The 18,754-nt window shown below is 43.9% G+C and overlaps 1 protein-coding gene across 6 annotated transcripts in view; it reads left to right on the top strand.

Moving 5' to 3' along the window:
• The window catches only part of GNL3L (G protein nucleolar 3 like), a 32,935-nt gene that overhangs the window by 1,451 nt on the left and 12,730 nt on the right, over positions 1 to 18,754 (top strand). For 4 of the 6 annotated variants that reach the window (XR_011434715.1, XR_011434716.1, XM_001495943.6 and 1 more), the window contains exons 2-9: positions 2,059 to 2,124; positions 10,401 to 10,441; positions 11,387 to 11,494; positions 12,289 to 12,405; positions 13,195 to 13,278; positions 13,446 to 13,581; positions 14,502 to 14,605; positions 17,279 to 17,423. Coding sequence is in view for 4 of the 6 variants with exons in the window: in XM_001495943.6 (XP_001495993.2) it covers positions 2,106 to 2,124; positions 10,401 to 10,441; positions 11,387 to 11,494; positions 12,289 to 12,405; positions 13,195 to 13,278; positions 13,446 to 13,581; positions 14,502 to 14,605; positions 17,279 to 17,423 (754 nt within the window). In the remaining 2 variants the exon portion in view is untranslated. The remainder of the gene's footprint in view (positions 1 to 2,058; positions 2,125 to 10,400; positions 10,442 to 11,386; positions 11,495 to 12,288; positions 12,406 to 13,194; positions 13,279 to 13,445; positions 13,582 to 14,501; positions 14,606 to 17,278; positions 17,424 to 18,754) is intronic. The other 2 variants (XM_070257319.1, XM_070257320.1) reach the window with 1 other exon arrangement.

Here is an 18,754-nt window from a genome sequence, read left to right as displayed (position 1 = left end):
AGCGTAGACCTCTACCGGCACTAAGGCACACAGGTCCGCCTCGACACACCTCTTCCTTTAGGATAGATGCTTTAATGTATTCCTACCCCCTCTCCCCCCGCCCGGCTACCAGTATACAGGAGCTCAGAAACTTTTAATATACAGGAATAGGGAACCTCCTTCCTTTCGTGTCAAGACCTAGAGACCACCATGTCTTGCCCCGGTGTAACTAATTGACGGAAGCCCTGCCCCCGCTCCCGCAGAGATGGTAGATCACCCCTCCTTGAAGTGGTTGGAGGCGCGAGCCTCAGCCCACCGAGAACCGCACAGATTTCCCCCCTCCTAGGCTAGAGTGAGTCCCATTGTGGAAAATCAGACCTAAACCTCCTCCCCCCGTAAGGAGGCGCTGGTTTACTGAATTTGTAAATTTTTTACAAATTACCCAAATGCCCTGTGGCACACAGCAGCAGACCTTAATCCATGAAGAGACTGTCGGATCTGCCTTTCGTGGGGCTCCCGGGGTAGAGGGGCTCAGATTTGTTCTCCTTTTGAGGCAGACCATCCCTCCCGCCTCCCCCAAGGATTTAGAATCACCAAATGTAGCAAAGGAGAGACCTCAAGGATGCAGAGAGATGAAGCTTCCCTCCCCGCAGAGGCATTGACATCATTGACCACCCCACAGTACGTGCATATGGGCTCCCCACTTACCCAAGGTAGAGGAGCTCAGATCTCTTTCTCTCCACCCAGGGTAAAAACACAGGACGCCCCTCCACCCACAAGTGTAAGGGCCGATCTGTTGAATTTGTAGGTGTATTGCTGCCCCTCCCATCAGAGAACCAGAGATCCTGTTCCCTTCAATGTTAGCACACTGCCGACTTCAACCCATACAAAAGATAAACAGATCATCCCCATCCCATGGAAGGGGCTCCAGGCAAGGTGCAGGCCCCCCCTCATGCAAACATGTATGATTCCCCCCTTTGTTAGTGTGGCACTAATGATACCTTGTAGTGGAGACAGGCCTATCCCCCCCCCCCCCAACCCTGGTGAAGAGACCCAGGACCCTTCTCTGCACAACTTAGAGATGTACAGACCTGTGCTTCTCTCCCATGTGGCGGAGATGCACGTGGCCACTGTGCCAGTTCCCCCAGTTCCTCTGCACCCCAGAGTAGAGCAACAGAAGGCATCCTACCCCACCCCCCAATTGCTAAGGAACAGACACCAACCACACATGCAGGCACAGATTTTCCCCATTTTCCCCAAGATTTTGCACTGACTTCAGTCCACATAGACACACAGATAAACATTCCTGTTCTGTGGTCCCTTCTCCCCAGGGTAGACTCTTGGGATCTGCCTTCCCACTTCCAGGGTAGATAAGACACAGAACCCCCTACTTGGGAAAAGAGGTACTGTTAACACCTTATGTAAAATAGATGGTCCTTGCATACCCCACTTCCCTCAGTGTAGAGAAGTTTAGTGCTAGTTCCTTACCTAGCATATAATGCTACAGGGTGGAGGATTGAGGACCATGGACTTCATCTAATGCATTGAGGCACTGACTCCACCCAGTGAGAGAGGTTTAGACCTAGCCTTCCTTTGGGTAGTGTGATGTTGCCTTCCTTGTATAGACTCAGCCATACTGGGCTCCAGCTCCAGTATAGCCCCTTCTCCCAGTTCCTCTAATTGTTAGGGCTTCCTTACCAAGTTCTTTAACATTTTATTTTGCCTTTTTTGTGTGTGTGCTTTTTTTTTTTGGTGAGGAAGATTGGCCCTGAGGTAACATCTGTTTCCAGTCTTCCTCTTTTTTTTTTCCTCCCCAAAGCTGCAGTACATAGTTGTATATCCAAGTTGTAGGTCATTCTAGTTCTTCTATGTAGGATGCCACCACAGCATGGCCTGATGAGCGGTGTGTAGGTCCTCACCCAGGATCTGAACTGGTGAACCCTGGGTCAATGAAGTAGAGCATGTAAACATAAGCCATGGGGCCAGCCCCCTTATTTTGCCTTTGAGAGCTCAGAGAGAGCTTGTGACATTGTGGTTCCCTGCTCTGTCTTCAAATTGGTTCTTCTCTCATTCCAACAGGAAGAAAGCCTGCAGATTTGAACCTACCTGCTTTCAAGCTGGTCATCATGATGAAACTTAGACACAGTGAGTTTCTTTTGCCACCCCTTCTCAGTCCTAAGCTTTAATGAATATTCGTAGTATTTCACAGCAACTTTTAAAAATTGGCCAGTATATACTAGATCATTCAGTCTGTCTTTTACATATGTATTGTCTTCCCATCTTCCTTGTGAAGTAATGCTCCCCTTATCCCCCATTCCCATTTTACAGATGAGGAAACAGGCTCAGCAAGGTTAAGTGACTTGGTCTGAGGTGAATAGCAGCAAATACCATATCACACAGCCTGTAATCCTAACATGCCCTAACATTTTTCTTTATAAGTTATACCTGTAAGTTGGTATGGTAATTTATACCAGTGATTAAGAGCATGGACTCTGGAGCCAGACTGAGTTTGTATCTCAGCTTTTCTACTTACTAGTTGTGTGGCCTGGGAGGCGGTAACTTAGCTTCAGTCTCCTTATCTACAAAACAGGGATAATAGTAGTATCTACCTAATAGCATTGTTGTGAGGATTTAATGAATTAAAATAGGTATAATACTTAGAACAGTGTCCAGCACATAATAAGCACTCTATAAGTATTGGCTTAAAAGTTCAGTCTCTTCATTTCTCTGTGGAATTTGGCCCCTCAGAGGATGTGTACATTGTCCCGCCACTAAATTATTGTCTGACTTCTCTTGAGCTTTGGATTTTTCTTAACTGTAAAACAGACAGGATGGTCAAATTTCTGTTCTTTCTGCCCTTTCTTCCATCCCTTCTTTCTTCCCTCCCTTCCCCCTCATTCTTCAACTGGATAGCTCTTGCTTGTTTGTCAGATTTCAACCTATGCATCACTTCCTCTGGGAATTGCTCCCTGTTAACCTCCTCTCTTGGTTTCCACTCATCTGTGTACCCGCAGGAACTGGGGCTGTTGACGTTGTATGATCGGGTCTGTCTCCTTCACTACACTGTTAACTTCTTACCCACATCTGGTTCATCTTTGTGTCCCAGGGGTCCAGCCTGACCCAGCATAGCTATTTGGTACTTAGTGTGTGCCAGGCACTAGAATGTCTCAATTAGTAGTGCTAACTCAATTCCCTCTCCTCCCACCACGATGCTTACAGCCTAGAGGGAGAAGACACATGTGGTACACAGACTCTCCTGTATAAGAAGGAAGTCAAGGGCATTAGGGCAGGTCCGGGTCTGTGCTTCCCACCTTTATCCTGCCATATTCCACGTAGAAAATGATAACATTTGGATAGCATGCTGGGTAGATTAGATGAGATTAGTGCAACCCAGTGGCCCCATGCAGACATCCTAGGAGATATTGTGGGTTTGGTTCCAGACTACTGCATTAAAGCAAATATCGCAATAAAGCAAGTCACATGAATTTTTTGGTTTCCCCGTGCATATAAAAATTATCTTTACACTATACTGTAGTCTATTAAATGTTCAATACCATTATGTCTAAAAAACAGTGTGTGTACCATAATTAAAAAATACAAAATGCTAACCATCATCTGAGCCTTCAGTGAGTTATAATCTTTTTGCTGGTGGACGGTCTTGCCTCGAGGTAGATGGCTGCTGACTGATCAGGGTGATGGTTGCTAAAGGTTGGGGTGGCTGTGGTAATTTCTTAAAATAAGACAACAGTGAAGTTTGCCACATTAATTGACTCATTCTTTCACGAAAGATTTCTCGTAACATGTGATGCTATTTGATAGCATTTTACCCACAGTAGAACTTCTTTCAAAATTGGAGTCAGTCCTCTCAAACCCTGCCGCTGCTTCATCAACTAAGTTTATGTAATATTCTGAATCTTTGTTGTCATTTCCACAATCTTCACTAGGAGTAGATTCCTTCTCAGGAAACCACTTTCTTTGCTAGTCCGTAAGAAGCAAATCCTCATCCATTGAAGTTATATCATGAAATTGCAGCAATTCGGTCACATCTTCATGCTCCACTTCTAATTCTAGTTCTGTTGCTATTTCTACCACATCAGCAGCTACGTCCCCCACTGAAGTCTTGAATCCCTCAAAGTCATCCATGAGGGTTGGAATCTATTTCTTCCAAACTCCTGTTAATGTTGATATTTTTATCTCTTCCCATGAAGCACAATGTTCTTAATGGCATCTAGAATGGTGAGTCCTTTCCAAAAGTTTTTCAATGTACTCTGCTGAGATCCAGCGGAGGAATCACTATCTATGGCAGCTGTAGCCTTACAAAATGTATTTCTTAAATAATAGTACTTGAAAGTTGAAACTATTCCTTGGTCCACGGGCTGTAGAATGGATATTATGTTAGCAGGGATGAAAACAACATTAATCTCGTTGTACATCTCCATCAGAGCTCTTGGGTAACCTGGTATATTGTCAATGAGCAGTAATATTTTGAAAGGAATCTTTTTCTGAGCAGTAGGTCTCAATAGTAGGCTTAAAATATTTAGTAAACCATATTGTAGACAGATAGGCTGTCATCCAGGCTTTGTTCTATTTGTAGAGCATAGGCAGGGTCGATTTAGCATAATTCTTATGGGTCCTAGAATTTTCAGAATGGTAAATGAGCTTTTGTTTCAACTTAAAGTCACCAGCTGCACTAGCCCCTAGCAAGAGAGTCAGCCTATCCTTTGAAGCTTTGAAGGCAGCATTGACTTCTCTCTAGCTATGAAAGTCCTAGCTGGCATCTTCTTCCAATATGAGGCTGTTTCATCTACATGGAAAATCTGTTGTTTAGTGTATCCACCTTCATAAATTATCTTAGCTAGATCTTCTGGATAACTTGCTGCAGCTTCTCCATCAGCACTCACTGCTTCACCTTGCGCTTTGATGTTATAGAGATGGCTTCTTTCCTTAAACCTCGTGAACCAACCTCTTCTAGCTTCAAACTCTTCTGCAGCTTCCTCTCCTCTCTCAGCCTTCCTAGAATTGAAGAGTTAGGGCCTTGGTCTGGATTAGGCTTTGGCTTAAGGGAATTTTGTAGCATGTTTGATCTTCTGTCCAGACAACTAGAACTTTCTCTGTATCAGCAATATGTTTTGCTTTCTTATGATTTGTGTGTTCACTGGTGTAGCACTTTTAATTTCCTTCAAGAACTTTTACTTTGCATTCACAACTTGGCTAGTTGTTTGGTGCAAGAGGTCGAGCTTTCGGCCTGTCTTGGCTTTCAACATGCCTTCCCCACTAAGCCTAATTATTTCTAGCTTTTGATTTAAACTGAGAGACATGCAACTCTTCCTTTCACTTGAACACTTAGAGACCATTGTAGAGTTATTAATTAGCCTTATTTCAATATTGTTGTGTCTCGGAATAGGGAGGCCTGAGGAGATGGAAAGAGGTGGGGAAATGGCCAGTTGGTGGAGCTGTCAGAACACACACATTTATTTATATGGGCACAGTTTGTGGTGCCCCAAAATAATTACAATAATAACATCAAAGGTCGCTGATCACATAACAAATATATAATAATGAACAACTTTGAAATATTGTGAGAATTACCAAAATGTGACTCAGAGACAAGAAGTGACCAAATGCTGTTGGAAGAAAGGCACCAATAGACTTGCTTGATGCAGGTTTGCTGAAAACCCTCAATTTGTAAGAAATACAGTGTCTGCAAAACGTAATAAAGCAAAGCACTATAAGACAAGATATACCTGTATTCTGTGTGAATGGTGGCCCTACCTGTGTAGGGCTTGGTGAAAACAAAAAATTCAATACATTTACTTTATATTAATGTAAAAGCTTTCATCAAGAATCCAACTTTGGTTATATTGATACCAAAGCAAACAAATAATCATTTTTTTTCAAATAACACAAGAAAAATGAACAAAATTAATTATACTCTATTTAAGAACATCAAATACCAGATGATAATAGAATTATTGAATTAGTCATGAAACAGACAGTACTTAGCTGGTTAAATAGAGTATATGCATATGAAAAAACCCTGGCAGTTTAAAAAAACGAGGCAGTATTGAATGGAGAGATTATATGGAAAGAATGTATTGTGGGGAAAAACTATTAGATGGAAAGATCTCCAGGATTTGTTAAGTGAAAAGAACAAGTTGCTGACTATAGTATGTTACCTTCTATAAGAGAGATTGGGGGGAAATAAGAATATATATTTGTATTTGCATAGAGAAACTGATGAACGATAAACTAGTAGAGTGGTTTCTTGTGGCAGTGAGGGCACTGCAGTGGCGAGGGACAAGTGTGGGAGGGAGACCTCAAAATATACCTTTTGTATTTTAGAACCGCATGACTGTATTACCTGTTAAAGAGCAATCATACGCATCTACATTAGTGGGGAAAATGGTAAACATTAAATTAAATAGAAAAGCTTTACATGTGCACACAAAACAAAGTCTTTCACTGTTAAATTGCAACTAAAGTAATGATAAGACTAACTGGGATGATTGCAGCGGAAGATGGGGGAGGTGCTGCATGGTACAACTCCCTGTGCTCTCAGCTAAAGATGCCTTGGACCCAAATGGTAATGATAATGATTAAATCTGGGAAGGTTATTGAGGACCCCTACAAAGAGTGCTCAAATACGGCCTCAACTGTTGTAATTTTTGAATGGTTATTAAAAAAGAGAGTGTTTTATCGCTTAAAAGATTTACAACCATCCGTGATTGGTGGCACACGTATATAATCTGTTGTACTGACAGACTGTGGAATGTAAGTTGCACAGGGAGGGAAGGGGGCTGGCTGATGAATAAGGAACCAAGTGGAGGCTCCAGTGTTTTTGGAAGTCTCTAGAAGACTTGAACAAATGAGCTTGTTGATAGTCGAACAAAGCAGCTTGAACTGGGAGGTTGAACAAGTGAGCTTGAAGATGGTTGAGAGGGGTGTTTGAGACTGCTTTCTCAAGTCCAAGCAGTTACAGATGATGATCATAGGTATCACCATACCAATGGGTGGGGCAGGTGGCTGCATGGAGTGGGGATCCCTGGAAGTGAGGATGTTGAGGAAGTACGAAACCCAAGTGTTGGAAGGGGCCCCGTGATCACCAGTTACCCAGGTGGATGGTGGCAGTATTTGGATCGAAAGTAAAGCTATGAACCAGGGGCTTCAATGAATGAGGAAAAGTGACTCAGGTGACAGGCATAGCATTGGCCTCAAAAAGAATAGGATTTTTTTTTCTTTTTTAACAAGAGGGAGAAATAGTCTTAGTTTGGCAATGGTGAATCTGGAGGTCACCTCCTCTACCTACTGGCCCCAAATTGCTCATGTGCCAGAGAAACAACCACCACCTTTCCAGAGGCCTGCAGGGGAAGCAGAGTTCTCAGGGAAGAACTGAGTGTCCACTAAGGCAGGGGGTTGGGGAATTGTTCCCAAAGAGAGATGGAAGAATTAAAGGAGTGCTGATCTCCCAAGTGGGAGTTTCAGAGGGCGTAGTGGGAAGTCTGAAGCAGGAGCAGAGGGAGATTGGAGAGTGGAGTCAGTGTCAGGCTGGGTGTACAGGGACGTGAGGCAAGACTATGGGAGATGATGGGTGAATGGAGAGATCTGCCTTGGAGTAGTAGTGATGTGAGAGTTGGTGAGTTTGACCTAGATGTTGTTGGTGGATGGAGACATTGAGGCTCAGAGAGATTTAAGAAAATTCTTCAAGGTCATATCGCTAGGTAGCTATTGAGAGCCAGAATGGGGACCTAGGTCTGGCTGGCTTACAAATGGTAGCAGTTTTCTCTCTGAAAATGTTGAAAAACAGATTAGCAGAGGCTCCTGGGTGCTGCAGTGCTGTGAGTGATGAGTGTACCCTTGCCCTCCTCCCCTTCTCTCCTTCCCCTTCCTTCTCCCCTCTGAAGCAGATGTTTTTTCCCCTCTCTAAATGAGGTATTTTCTTTCATTGTGTGCTTGTATCTAGTGTAGGCCCTCAGTTTCCAGAAGTTAGGCAGATGGAAATTGTTGAGTAAAATGGCCAAACCTGGTTCATTCCAAACCTCACATTCTTTTCATTGCAACATGAATTCTTTGGAAGAAAAGGAGACTTGGGGGTTTGTTTTCTGTTATTGTTGTTGTTAACAGGGAAATTCAACCCATTCACATTCATTTTGGTAACTAATGTGTTTGGTCTACTTTCAGCTATTTTATTTTATATTTTTTGTTTCCTCTTATTCCCTTATTTATTTACTTTTTAAAAATTGATCAAGTTTTTAAAAAAATCTTCCAGTAATTAAAGTTATGTTGGTAATTGTATTCCTATTTATATCAAACATGATTAAACTTGAATTTCTCTATCACTTTACCAAAGTTAAATAATATTTTTGTCCTACCCTTCCAAAGTGAGATCTTTAGCATGCTTTCATGCTTTTCCTTTTCCAACCCCTATTGCTTGATTCCTGAATTTTGTTGAAATAATTTGGTATTTTAGTTCTGAGCTATTTCACTATGATATGCTTCCTGGATTTTAAAAATCCTTTCTTAATATGTATTATAGTTCTTAGCCAGATTACTAGCATTTTCTTTTTAGATTTAATGGTAAGTTTTAATAGTTTTCCTGCTCACCATTATTTGTTTCCTTTAGCTCGAGATCTTCTGATTTAATTTTTACTTTTGCTGGTATACTTCCTCAAGTAGTTTTACCAGAAAGGGAACACAGGTGGTAATCTTTGCACATCTGAAAATGTCTGTCCTTTATCTTCATGTAAGAGTGATCTATTGGTCAGGTACAGGAATTTAGTTTTGGAACACAGTCCCTTGTCTCAGAACTTCGTAATGGGGCCGGCCCGCTGGCGCATCGGTTAAGTTCTCATGTTCCGCTTCTCGGCGGCCCAGGGTTCACTGGTTCAGATCCCAGGTGCAGACATGGCACCGCTTGGCACGCCATGCTGTGGTAGGCGTCCCACGTATAAAGTAGAGGAAGATGGGCATGATGTTAGCTCAGGGCCAGGCTTCCTCAGCAAAGAGGAGGACTGGCAGTAGTTAGCTCAGGGCTAGTCTTCCTCAAAAAAAAAAAAAAAAAAAAGAACTTCGTAATGGTTATTCTTCTGTCTTAATTGTTCAGGATTGTAGATTTGAGAAGGCTATCTACTTCTCTTGCCTTTGTTGGAAACTCCTTCTGTTTAGAAGTTTATAAGATTTTTCTCTTTATCCTTAGAGTTCAGAAATTTCATCAGGATATGTCTTTTTTGTTAATCTTGATGCTCCATGAGCCTTTCTAATCTGAAACCTCAAGCTTGTTTTCAACTTAAGGAACTTTTGCTTATTATTTAAAAAAATAATAGCTTCTCCATTTGTAACTTTTTCTCTTTCAGGAACTCCTATTATTTAGGTATTTGCTCTCCTGGATCCATTCTCCATTTTCTATTTTTACTCAATAGTTTTCATTTCTTTGGATTTTTGTTCTGTTTTAAGCATTCTCTTCCCTTGATCTTCCAACTTTTAATTTGGTTGTTAGTGATGTCTGTTATGTTTTTCACTACATCTATTGAATTTTTATTCATTATCAAGTTTTGGGAATCTTTTTCTCACATAGTTCCTTTGAAGTATCTTCTTGAATCTCCTTAAGAATTTGTAGTAGTATTTAAATTCTCCGATTCCTACATTAACTCTGCTTCAGTGTGAACCACCTAATGTGGTTGGGGAGCCTGTTCTCTGTTTGGTAACCTCAAGCTGCTCTTATATTTGTTTGTATATATCCTGACCTGCCAGAACCCCTCCCCCCCCAGGAATTCCTTTAGCCCCACTTGCAGATGGTGAGAATTAAGGGCAACCATTCTTCCCCAAGAGGCCAGCTGTGAAGGGGTAGCAGATGGGACTTCTCATTGAAGCGGGGAGAGGCCTCTTAAGTTTCTGGGCTTCATTAAGGCGTGATTGGAGAAGGTGAGCTCTCTCTTCCTTGGATCCAAGGGAGGCTGCACTTTAGCTGTACAGAGCAAGTTCCTTTGGAGGCAATGGCCTGAGCAGGGTTGGCAGGAAGGGGCAGTTCTCTCCCCATGTGCTGAGGGCATCTACCTTGGCTTAGCCAGCTCGGACTCCTCAGATCACCTTCCCATACTGCCAGCGCCCCCATCTCAGCCTGGTGCTGAAATTACTGAGTTGCCCCAGTCAGAAGTTGGGGGAGAGAAAGGAGTCTCAAGTGCACATTCAGGTCACTCTCGTCACAGGATTCCAAGAATTGTTTCAGTTTGCATTGAAATAATGCCCCAAACCTTATATCCAGTATTTCCTCTGACACTGTTGCTACCGTTACTGTATCTGTCTTGTACTGGGCCTAGATAGACATGGTGTCTGAAGTTTCCTTAGGTTCCCAGTGTGGCCTGGCCTCCATTAAGGTGTCAACAAATATTGGGTAGGAGGATGATGGCTCTTTCTTTTTTTTGTAGAGAATAAAAAGCCAAGTAAAGGTTCCAAAGGCTGCAAGAAGGTAAGTTGGTCCCACCATCAGGTAAGGTATACCCATTGTTGGAGGTGATGTCAGGAACAGGTTGCTTGCCCTAGAAGAGGCCCATAAAACCCAGTAGATAGATGTTGGATGACTCTAGACAGAGCACTACATTGGAATCAGTAGATCTGGCTTTCCTTCCCTCCTGGGTGGCCGTAGTAGAGAATCAGTAGCATTTATTAAGTTTCCACCGTAAGCCATTGCTGCTTTGTGCTTGATATACCTAGGTAGGTATTGTCATCATCCCATTTTTTAGGAGACTCTGGGCGTCTCTGATAAAGTTCCTAGGTTCAAGGTGGCACACCTGGGACTTAAGTCTGCCTGATTCCCAAGTCCCTATTGCTCATGGAGAGGAGGGAGGCCAAAACATAATCTTTATCCCTCGCTCCTAGATCTCCTGGTCGTGCTGGGAAAGGTGTGGACAAGTAAGACTTGGTCCAGAGCTGTGGTTCTCAGATTTTAGCATGGTTAAAGTTCTCAAACTTTGGCCCTCCAGAATCACCTGGAGGGCCGGTTAAAACACAGATTGTTGTGCCCCATCCTGAGTTTCTGATTCAGTAGGTCTGCCGTGGCATCTGATAATTTGTATTTTATAACAAGTTCCCAGGCGATGCTGCTGCTGCTAGTCCAAGGACCACACTTTGGGAGCTACTTAGCTTTTTCCTTGGCCTTTACTTGGGAAACCTTCCTAGTTGCTCTTCCCCATGCCCCGTTTCCTGGGGTTCTTCAGTCAGTACCTGCCTGGCTAGAGGAGGGAGGGTCTCTCTCAAGCCATATGGGCAGACCTCCAGGGACAGAGCCTTTCTTTTTGCTTACTCCTCTCATTCCCCCATAACTATACTTCTGAGCAGCTTTAACCCCTTGAGAGGGGTGATTTCCATGGGTTCATTAGCTCTGTTTGATTTTTTCCTCTTGTGTGGTGACCAGCCTGCAAAGCAGAATGGGAAGAAAGCAGCCTCTAGAGTGGCCTCTGCTCCCCAGTTTGTTCACTCCAATGATCGTGCCAATTGGGACACTGAATTAAAGAAGAAGAGGGTAAGCCCTTTACCTTGGGGGAGAGAGAAGGCCTAGTTCGACTTCTAGGTCCGCAGAAGTGGTGAATGGAAGGGCAAAGGCCAGAACTGTTAGGGTTCTTGAGGCTGTTTGTGGAAGGGGGAGAGAGGGTAGTCTCTTTGATACTTGATTTAGCGTCTCCATTTACTCATCTGCCCCTCACCTTGCTGGACATCATTGCTGTCCAGCCTATGTTCCCACTGCTTCATGGAAATGACCCCTGCCAGCCTCACCAGTGTGTTCTCTGACATCACACTCATGGAGAGTTTTCTTCCTTATCTTACTTAATCTTATCCAAGTTCTCAGTATTTGAGACCGTGCTTTCCTTGAAATACTCTCGCTTTCCCTTGAAACACTCTCACTTTGACTTTCTTATCATCTCACTCTCCTGGATGTCCTCCTTCCTGTTTTCCAGTCTCTCTTGCTGCTCCTTCCTCTTCCTGCTCTTTAAATATTGGAAGATCCTTGTCCTCTTTCCCCCTCTAGTCTTCACTGGTTCCCTCTGTCTAGAACACATTCTCTCTCAGCTTCACATACCCTCTTTTTATTGTTCTCTGCCACACTTTCCCTTCCTTCATCTGTCTGTCTTTTTCTTTGTCTCAAACCCCTTATCTCCTGCTGTCATATCTGCTCTCCCTGTATCCCTGCTCCTCCCACCTCTGCCATGTCACCTTGTTTCCTCCCTGTCACCCATTCCCTGTTATTCTTGGTCTTCCAGCCCTCCCTTAGGCTGAAGATCTAGTCAGCTACAGTACTGGTGTGTGTTCACTTGTTAGGTTGGGGAGATGAGGGAGAAGCGGCAAGCTGCCCGGGAGCAAGAGAGACACAGACGCAGGACCATTGAGAGCTATTGTCAGGATGTCCTGCGACGCCAAGAGGAATTTGAGCGCAAGGTAAGAGAGCAGCCTTTGCCCCTGGGTAGGACTGGTGTGAGTTTGCTTAAAAGCATCTTTTGCCATTGCTCTGTAAAAGGGAAAGAGGAAGAGTGTGAGGTCGTTGGAGGGGAAATAGGGAATCAGTACAGAGAGGATGGGAAACAATGAGGATAGAGGGAGGGAGGAAGGATGAGAAGGAGGTACAGGGTCATTTTGAGCCTTATCTGCGACTGGACAACCCTGGATAGGTCCTCTCTCCAAAGCTGGAACCCAAAGACTGGGGGTTGGGAATGGGGGCGGGGAGACATAGGACTAGAGGATGGGGGAGAGAGGGAGTGAGAGTATGAAGGGAGGGTTAAGAGGAGTATATGTTGGGGGGATGTCATCTTCCTTCTGGGACTTCTTACTGCCTCTTTTGGCATATATTCTCATCTCACAGAATATGCACTTTCGAACTCACAGTCCCTTTTCTAACAAAAAGTATGTATTTTGCCTCCCCCATCCCATGTCCCCCCGTAAATCGTCTTTCTCACTTACACCTCCCTCTCACATTCCTCCCTTACACACCCATGTGCACTCTAAGGCCTCTAGCTGGTGCTCAAACACACACTTACTTACACAGAGGCAGATACACGCACCATGTGGGTCTATCCATTCTTCTTCTAGTTCCTGGCTTTGTTGGCTGGTCAAAGCTATTCTTACTTGGGCTGGGACTCGTAAGGCTCCCCCAGCCTCCCATGGTTTCTAAAACCCTGGCTCTCACTCTCTCTTTCCTCCCCTGGACCATTCTCTTTTTTTTTCCTTTAGGAAGAGGTTTTGCAGGAATTAAATATGTTTCCTCAGCTGGATGATGAGAGCACAAGGAAGGCTTATTACAAGGAGTTCCGTAAGGTATGGGGACCCATTTTTTAAGGCCCTTTGAGGAGGACACCAATCCAGTTCCATCTTCTCTCCATTTCTGTTTTTCCTGATTGAGATGGAGACGTTTTCTTTCATGGGCCTGTGTCATTGCTACTCAATCCTTTCCCTGCCTTCATCACCCATCCTCTGCCCTGCAGGTGGTGGAATACTCTGATGTGATTCTGGAAGTCCTGGATGCCAGGGACCCGCTAGGCTGCCGTTGCTTCCAAATGGAGGAGGCTGTCCTGCGGGCAGAAGGCAACAAGAAGCTGGTCCTGGTCTTGAACAAGATTGGTGGGTGTTGGGCAGGATTGGGTTAGGCAGGGCAGGGGCCAGGCCTTCTTGAAAAACTAGCTGGGACCAGACCCCAAGACCCAGCAACTCAGTGGTATTCATAACAGTTGTGCAAGGTAGGAATTCTTGTTCCAGTTTTTAAAGCAAGAAATCTGAGAGGTGAAGTCACTTTTGTGTAAAGACACACACACACACACGAACACACAGAGTGTAGCAGAAGTTTGGAATGGAGTCCAAGCCTGTCTACCTTTTAGGCCTCTGTTCTTGACATTTTGAGCCTTATCTGTGACTGGCCTACCCTGGAGAATTTCTGTCTTCCCCAAGCTGGAACCCAAAGACTAGGGCAGAAGAGCACGTGGGCTCAGGAGTCACTCAGGTTCTGGTCTCATCTCAGTTGTGCTGTCTGTTTTCTTTGGGATCTTGGACAAGTCATGTCACCTGAGAGCTTCTGTTTCTCTAGCTGTAAAATGGGCTATCATTGTACCAACCTCACAGGGTTGTTGTGAAAATTAATGATAAAGTGCTTGGTACATACATGGTCACTACTTCACAAATGGTAGCCATTCTTGTCAGAGCTATTCTTGACATTTGGCCCAGCCTAGAATGATCCAGAGAGGGGATGGAAAACAATCTATTAGAGGCCTCTGGCACCCTGGTCTCCCTGTCTTGGAAGGAAGGCATCTGGGACTAAACAGCTAGTTTGCCCATTTTCCATGAGGGAACAGAAGTCCCTTCAGAGAGTACCAACTGTCCCCTAGACTATACTGTCCTTTCTCACTCTAACCTGGGGACTGGACAGGGAGTGGTATCTGTTGGGAGGAGACCAAGGCCTAGCCTTGGGTGTGGGTGGCTGTGTCTTTGGAGTGAGCCATTGAGGTACTGTTCTCCTTACCAGTCCTATCTGTTCCTATTTTCCCCAGACCTGGTCCCCAAGGAGGTTGTGGAAAAGTGGCTGGATTACCTTCGGAATGAGCTGCCAGCTGTGGCTTTCAAGGCCAGCACCCAGCATCAGGTCAAAAACCTGGTAAGCTGGGGCCAGGGGCATCTAGCCTCTTTGATGGTAGCCTGGGGCCAGGGTTGGGGGCTTGTGAGTTGGCCCTGGGCCTCCAGCCCTTTGGTAATTGAACTGGGCCTTCAACTTTGAGCTTTTTGCTTTACTGGATGACTTCTTAATATTAGTTTCATTTTTCTTCTTCCTATATTATTACTCTTCAGGAAGCATTTTTTTTTCCCAGATGTAAGAGTAATGCGTACTGTCTATAGAAAATTTGGAAAATATGGTTAACTATTTGTTAAATTTTAAAAATATATACCTCCATTTGTTTTTCTCTTTAAAACAAATTGCACTACTTTCTAATTATATCGTTAATACAGAAATACATTTTTATTGTAAAATATTCAAGTATACAGAAACATTGGTTGCTTCTAGGGAGAGAAACTGGGTGATGGGGGACATTTTTTCCATCTTGTACCAGGTATAAAAAATAAAGTAGAAAAAATGAAAACAATTACAGATAAAGCTTAAATACTCATTCACCAGTACCCCTAATTCCAATCTCCTTTATCCATACTCATTGGTAACCACCATTGTCAGTTTGGTGTGTATCCTTCCAGATGTTTTTCTGTGCTTTATATATGTGTGGATGTATATATAAAGAGAAAATAGTGTTTAGGGGTATCGTATATTTCATCCTGTGACTTCCTTTTTATTTTCCTTGGAGATCTTTCTATAGAGATCTACCTTTTTGATGCTAAATAAAAATTAGTTTTCAATTTTTTTAAAGATTTCTTGTTTTAATTTATATTTCTTCAATTAAAACTATGGTCAAACCCTTTTACATATATTTATTCATTACTACTTCTGTTTACTCCTGTATGTGAGCCACCACTATTGCATGGCCACTGACAGCTGAGTGGTGTAGGTCTGCACCTGGGAGCTGAACCTGGGCTGCTGAAGTGGAATGTGTCGAACTTAACCACTAGGCCACTGGGGCTGGCCGAGTTTTCAATTTTTTTATCATTATAGTCAGTACTTCAACACACCCTTGCACATGTCTTGGCAGGTGGGCAAGTGTTTGTGTAGGTTGGATACTGAGAGGTGGAGTGGCTAGGCTTTACACGTTTTACATTTTCCTAAACATTGATAAATTGTCGCCCACCCCCGTCCCCAGTGGCTGTACCAATTTATCTTCCCACCAGTGGGGTAGATGAATGTGTGAGATGGCCTATTTCCCTACACTCTTGCCAACATTTGATATCATTAAAGATTTTAATCTTTGCTCATCTGGGAGAAACATACAGTAGTCCCTGCTTATCCACGGGGGATACATTCCAAGACCCCTGGTGGAGGCTTGAAATCACAGATAGTACCAAACCCTATATATACTATGTTTTTCCCTATACATGCATACTTAAGATAAAGTTTAATTTATAAATTAGGCACAGTAAGAGATTACCCACGATAATTATAAAATAGAACAATTATAACAATATTCTGTAATAAAAGTTACCATACATCTTAGCAACCTCAGTGTACAATTTTTTTGTTTCCTTATTAAGTCAAGAAGTTTCACCTTTTCACCTAAAGGAAGCTCTTTACGGCTTCTCTTTGGCCTTTCTGAATTGCCAGCATCATTACTCTTGCACTTTGGGGCCATTATTAAGTAAAATAGAGGTTACTCGAACACAAGCACTGTGATATTGTGACAGTCAGTCTGATAACCGAGATGACTGCTAAGTGACTATTGGGCGGGTGGTGTGTACAGAGTGGACATGCTGGACAAAGGGATGATTCACACCCAGATGGGATTGAGCAGGACTCATGAGATTTCATCACGATACTCAGAATGGCGTGCAGTTTAAAACTTGTGAATTGTTTATTTCTGGAATTTTCCATTTAATCTTTTTGGACCATGGTTAACTGTGTGTAACTGAAACCATGGATAAGAGGCGACCACTGTTTCTCATTTATAATTTTTTGGTCTTTTTGATGGCAAAAATGTGGTAAGCATCCTTTTCTAACAGCTTTCTTTCATTTGTATTCTACTTTAAGGATGTATCTCCTTAACTTGTTTCTTATTGATGGATATTTAGGTTAATTCCTATTTTGCAGTGCTGTGGTGGGTAAGTAAGGAAGGAGGAAGAGGAGGAAGAGCATTCTGAGTAGAGGAGGTGGCATTAGGAGTAAGGAGATGGAGGCTGGAATGGGCTTGTTCTGTGTGAGGAATCAAGGGAAGGTAGGCTGTATGTGGGCCAGGCATCTCTCTCTTCCTGCCACAGGCAGGGAGGGCAGATGTCCCCATTGTGCAGATGAGGGCACCAAGGCCCAGAGAAGGGAAGCAGGATTTGTTGGGCACATGCCTGTGAGAGGCAGAGCTGGAACTCAAACCTCACCTGTTGAGAGGCCAGGATGCCATCCTGCCCCTGCTGAGGGAGGCAAGAGACACCTGTGTCCAAGCAAAGGCAGGGACAGAGAAGACTAGAGATGCAAAGGCAGTGGAAAAACAGGCCTCATGGGTCTCTGAAGGGAGCAGGGAAATGGCAGGTGTTCAGGGCCTGTGTGAGAAGCCCTCTGCTTCAGGTTGGGGATCTCGGTGATTACAAGGAGGTGGCCCTGAAAGTTTCCCTGAAAGTTGGAAATCGGCCCAGACCACATCTCCTACCTGATGCCTCTTCTGTTATACCCCTCATTTTCCAGAGTCGTCGTAGTGTGTCAGTGGAGCAGGCCTCTGAGTCACTGCTGAAAAGCAAAGCCTGCTTTGGAGCTGAAAACCTCATGAGAGTTCTGGGGAACTATTGTCGCCTTGGCGAAGTGCGCACCCATATCCGTGTGGGCGTTGTGGGTAAGGCCTTGGGGGAGGTCATGGGGCCCAGGCTGCTTCCTTGGGCAGGGGCTTCATTTGGCAAAAGGATTCTGGGAACTTTGTATTACCTTTCTGGGGAAGAGAGGAGCAGTTCAGGAAGGGTTTTGTGATTGGTAATTTGGATTGATGGATGTGGGAAGGCATACTCAGAATCACCACTGTGCATTGAGTGTTAGAACCATGGACCAAATGTACAGGGCTGGGCTTTGAGTTAACACCATCTCATCCTACCAGAGCTGTGGGAGGGAGGGATGAACATCTCCCTTTTACAGATAAGAACACTGAGGCCCAGAGAAGGGAACGGGACTTGTGGGGCTCAGCCCTGTTTGAGAGAAGACAGAGCTGAGGCTCAAACCTTGGCCTCTCTGGAACCCAGGGCACTGAGGGAAGGATGGTGGGAAGGGAATAGGGAAATTGAGAGAGGCAGAGATAGACCATTGGGGGGAGGAAGTTAAGCCAAGAGAGAAAGACATTGGAGAGAGAGCTAAACACTGAGAAAAAGGTATAGATATGTGTACTTGAATAGACACAGAAAAAGAACTGGGGAGCCAAATGGTCGGATTGGTGGGGAGTGGAAAGGGAAGACAGAATTAAATCACAGAAGCATGCAGGGAGAGGGAGATATGATCACAAAGAAATACCGGAAAGGGTGGGAATGCAAACTGGTGCAACCACTATGGAAAACAGTATGGAGATTCCTCAAAAAATTAAAAATAGAACTACCATACGATCCAGCCATCCCACTGCTGGGTATTTATCCAAAGAGCTTGAAGTCAGCAATCCCAAAAGTCCTATGCACCCCAATGTTTATTGCAGCACTGTTTACAATAGCCGAGACGTGGAAGCAACCTAAGTGTCCAGCAACAGATGAATGGATAAAGAAGATGTGGTACATATATACAATGGAATACTACTCAGCTGCAAAACAGAACAAAATCATTCCATTTGCAATAACATGGATGGACCTTGAGAGAATTATGTTAAGTGAAATAAGCCAGCGAAAGAAGGATAATCTGTGTATGACTCCACTCATATGAGGAATTTAAAATTATGGGCCAAGAACAGTTTAGTGGATACCAGGGGAAAGGTGGGGTGGGCACAAAGGGTGAAGTGATGCACCTACAACATGACTGACAAACATTAATGTACAACTGAAATTTCACAAGATTGTAACCTATCAATAACTCAATTAAAAAAAAAAAGGAAATACCAGAAAGGACATAGAGACAGACTTGTGCACAGAGACCTGCAGAGAGAGACATAAGAGGGCTAGAAATACCCCAGGTATGTAGAGAGGCAGATGTGCATGT

The sequence above is a fragment of the Equus caballus genome, chromosome X (genome assembly GCF_041296265.1).
Source record: "Equus caballus isolate H_3958 breed thoroughbred chromosome X, TB-T2T, whole genome shotgun sequence".
Classification (NCBI taxonomy): Eukaryota; Metazoa; Chordata; class Mammalia; order Perissodactyla; family Equidae; genus Equus; species Equus caballus.
This window is presented reverse-complemented; position numbering and strand designations above follow the sequence as displayed.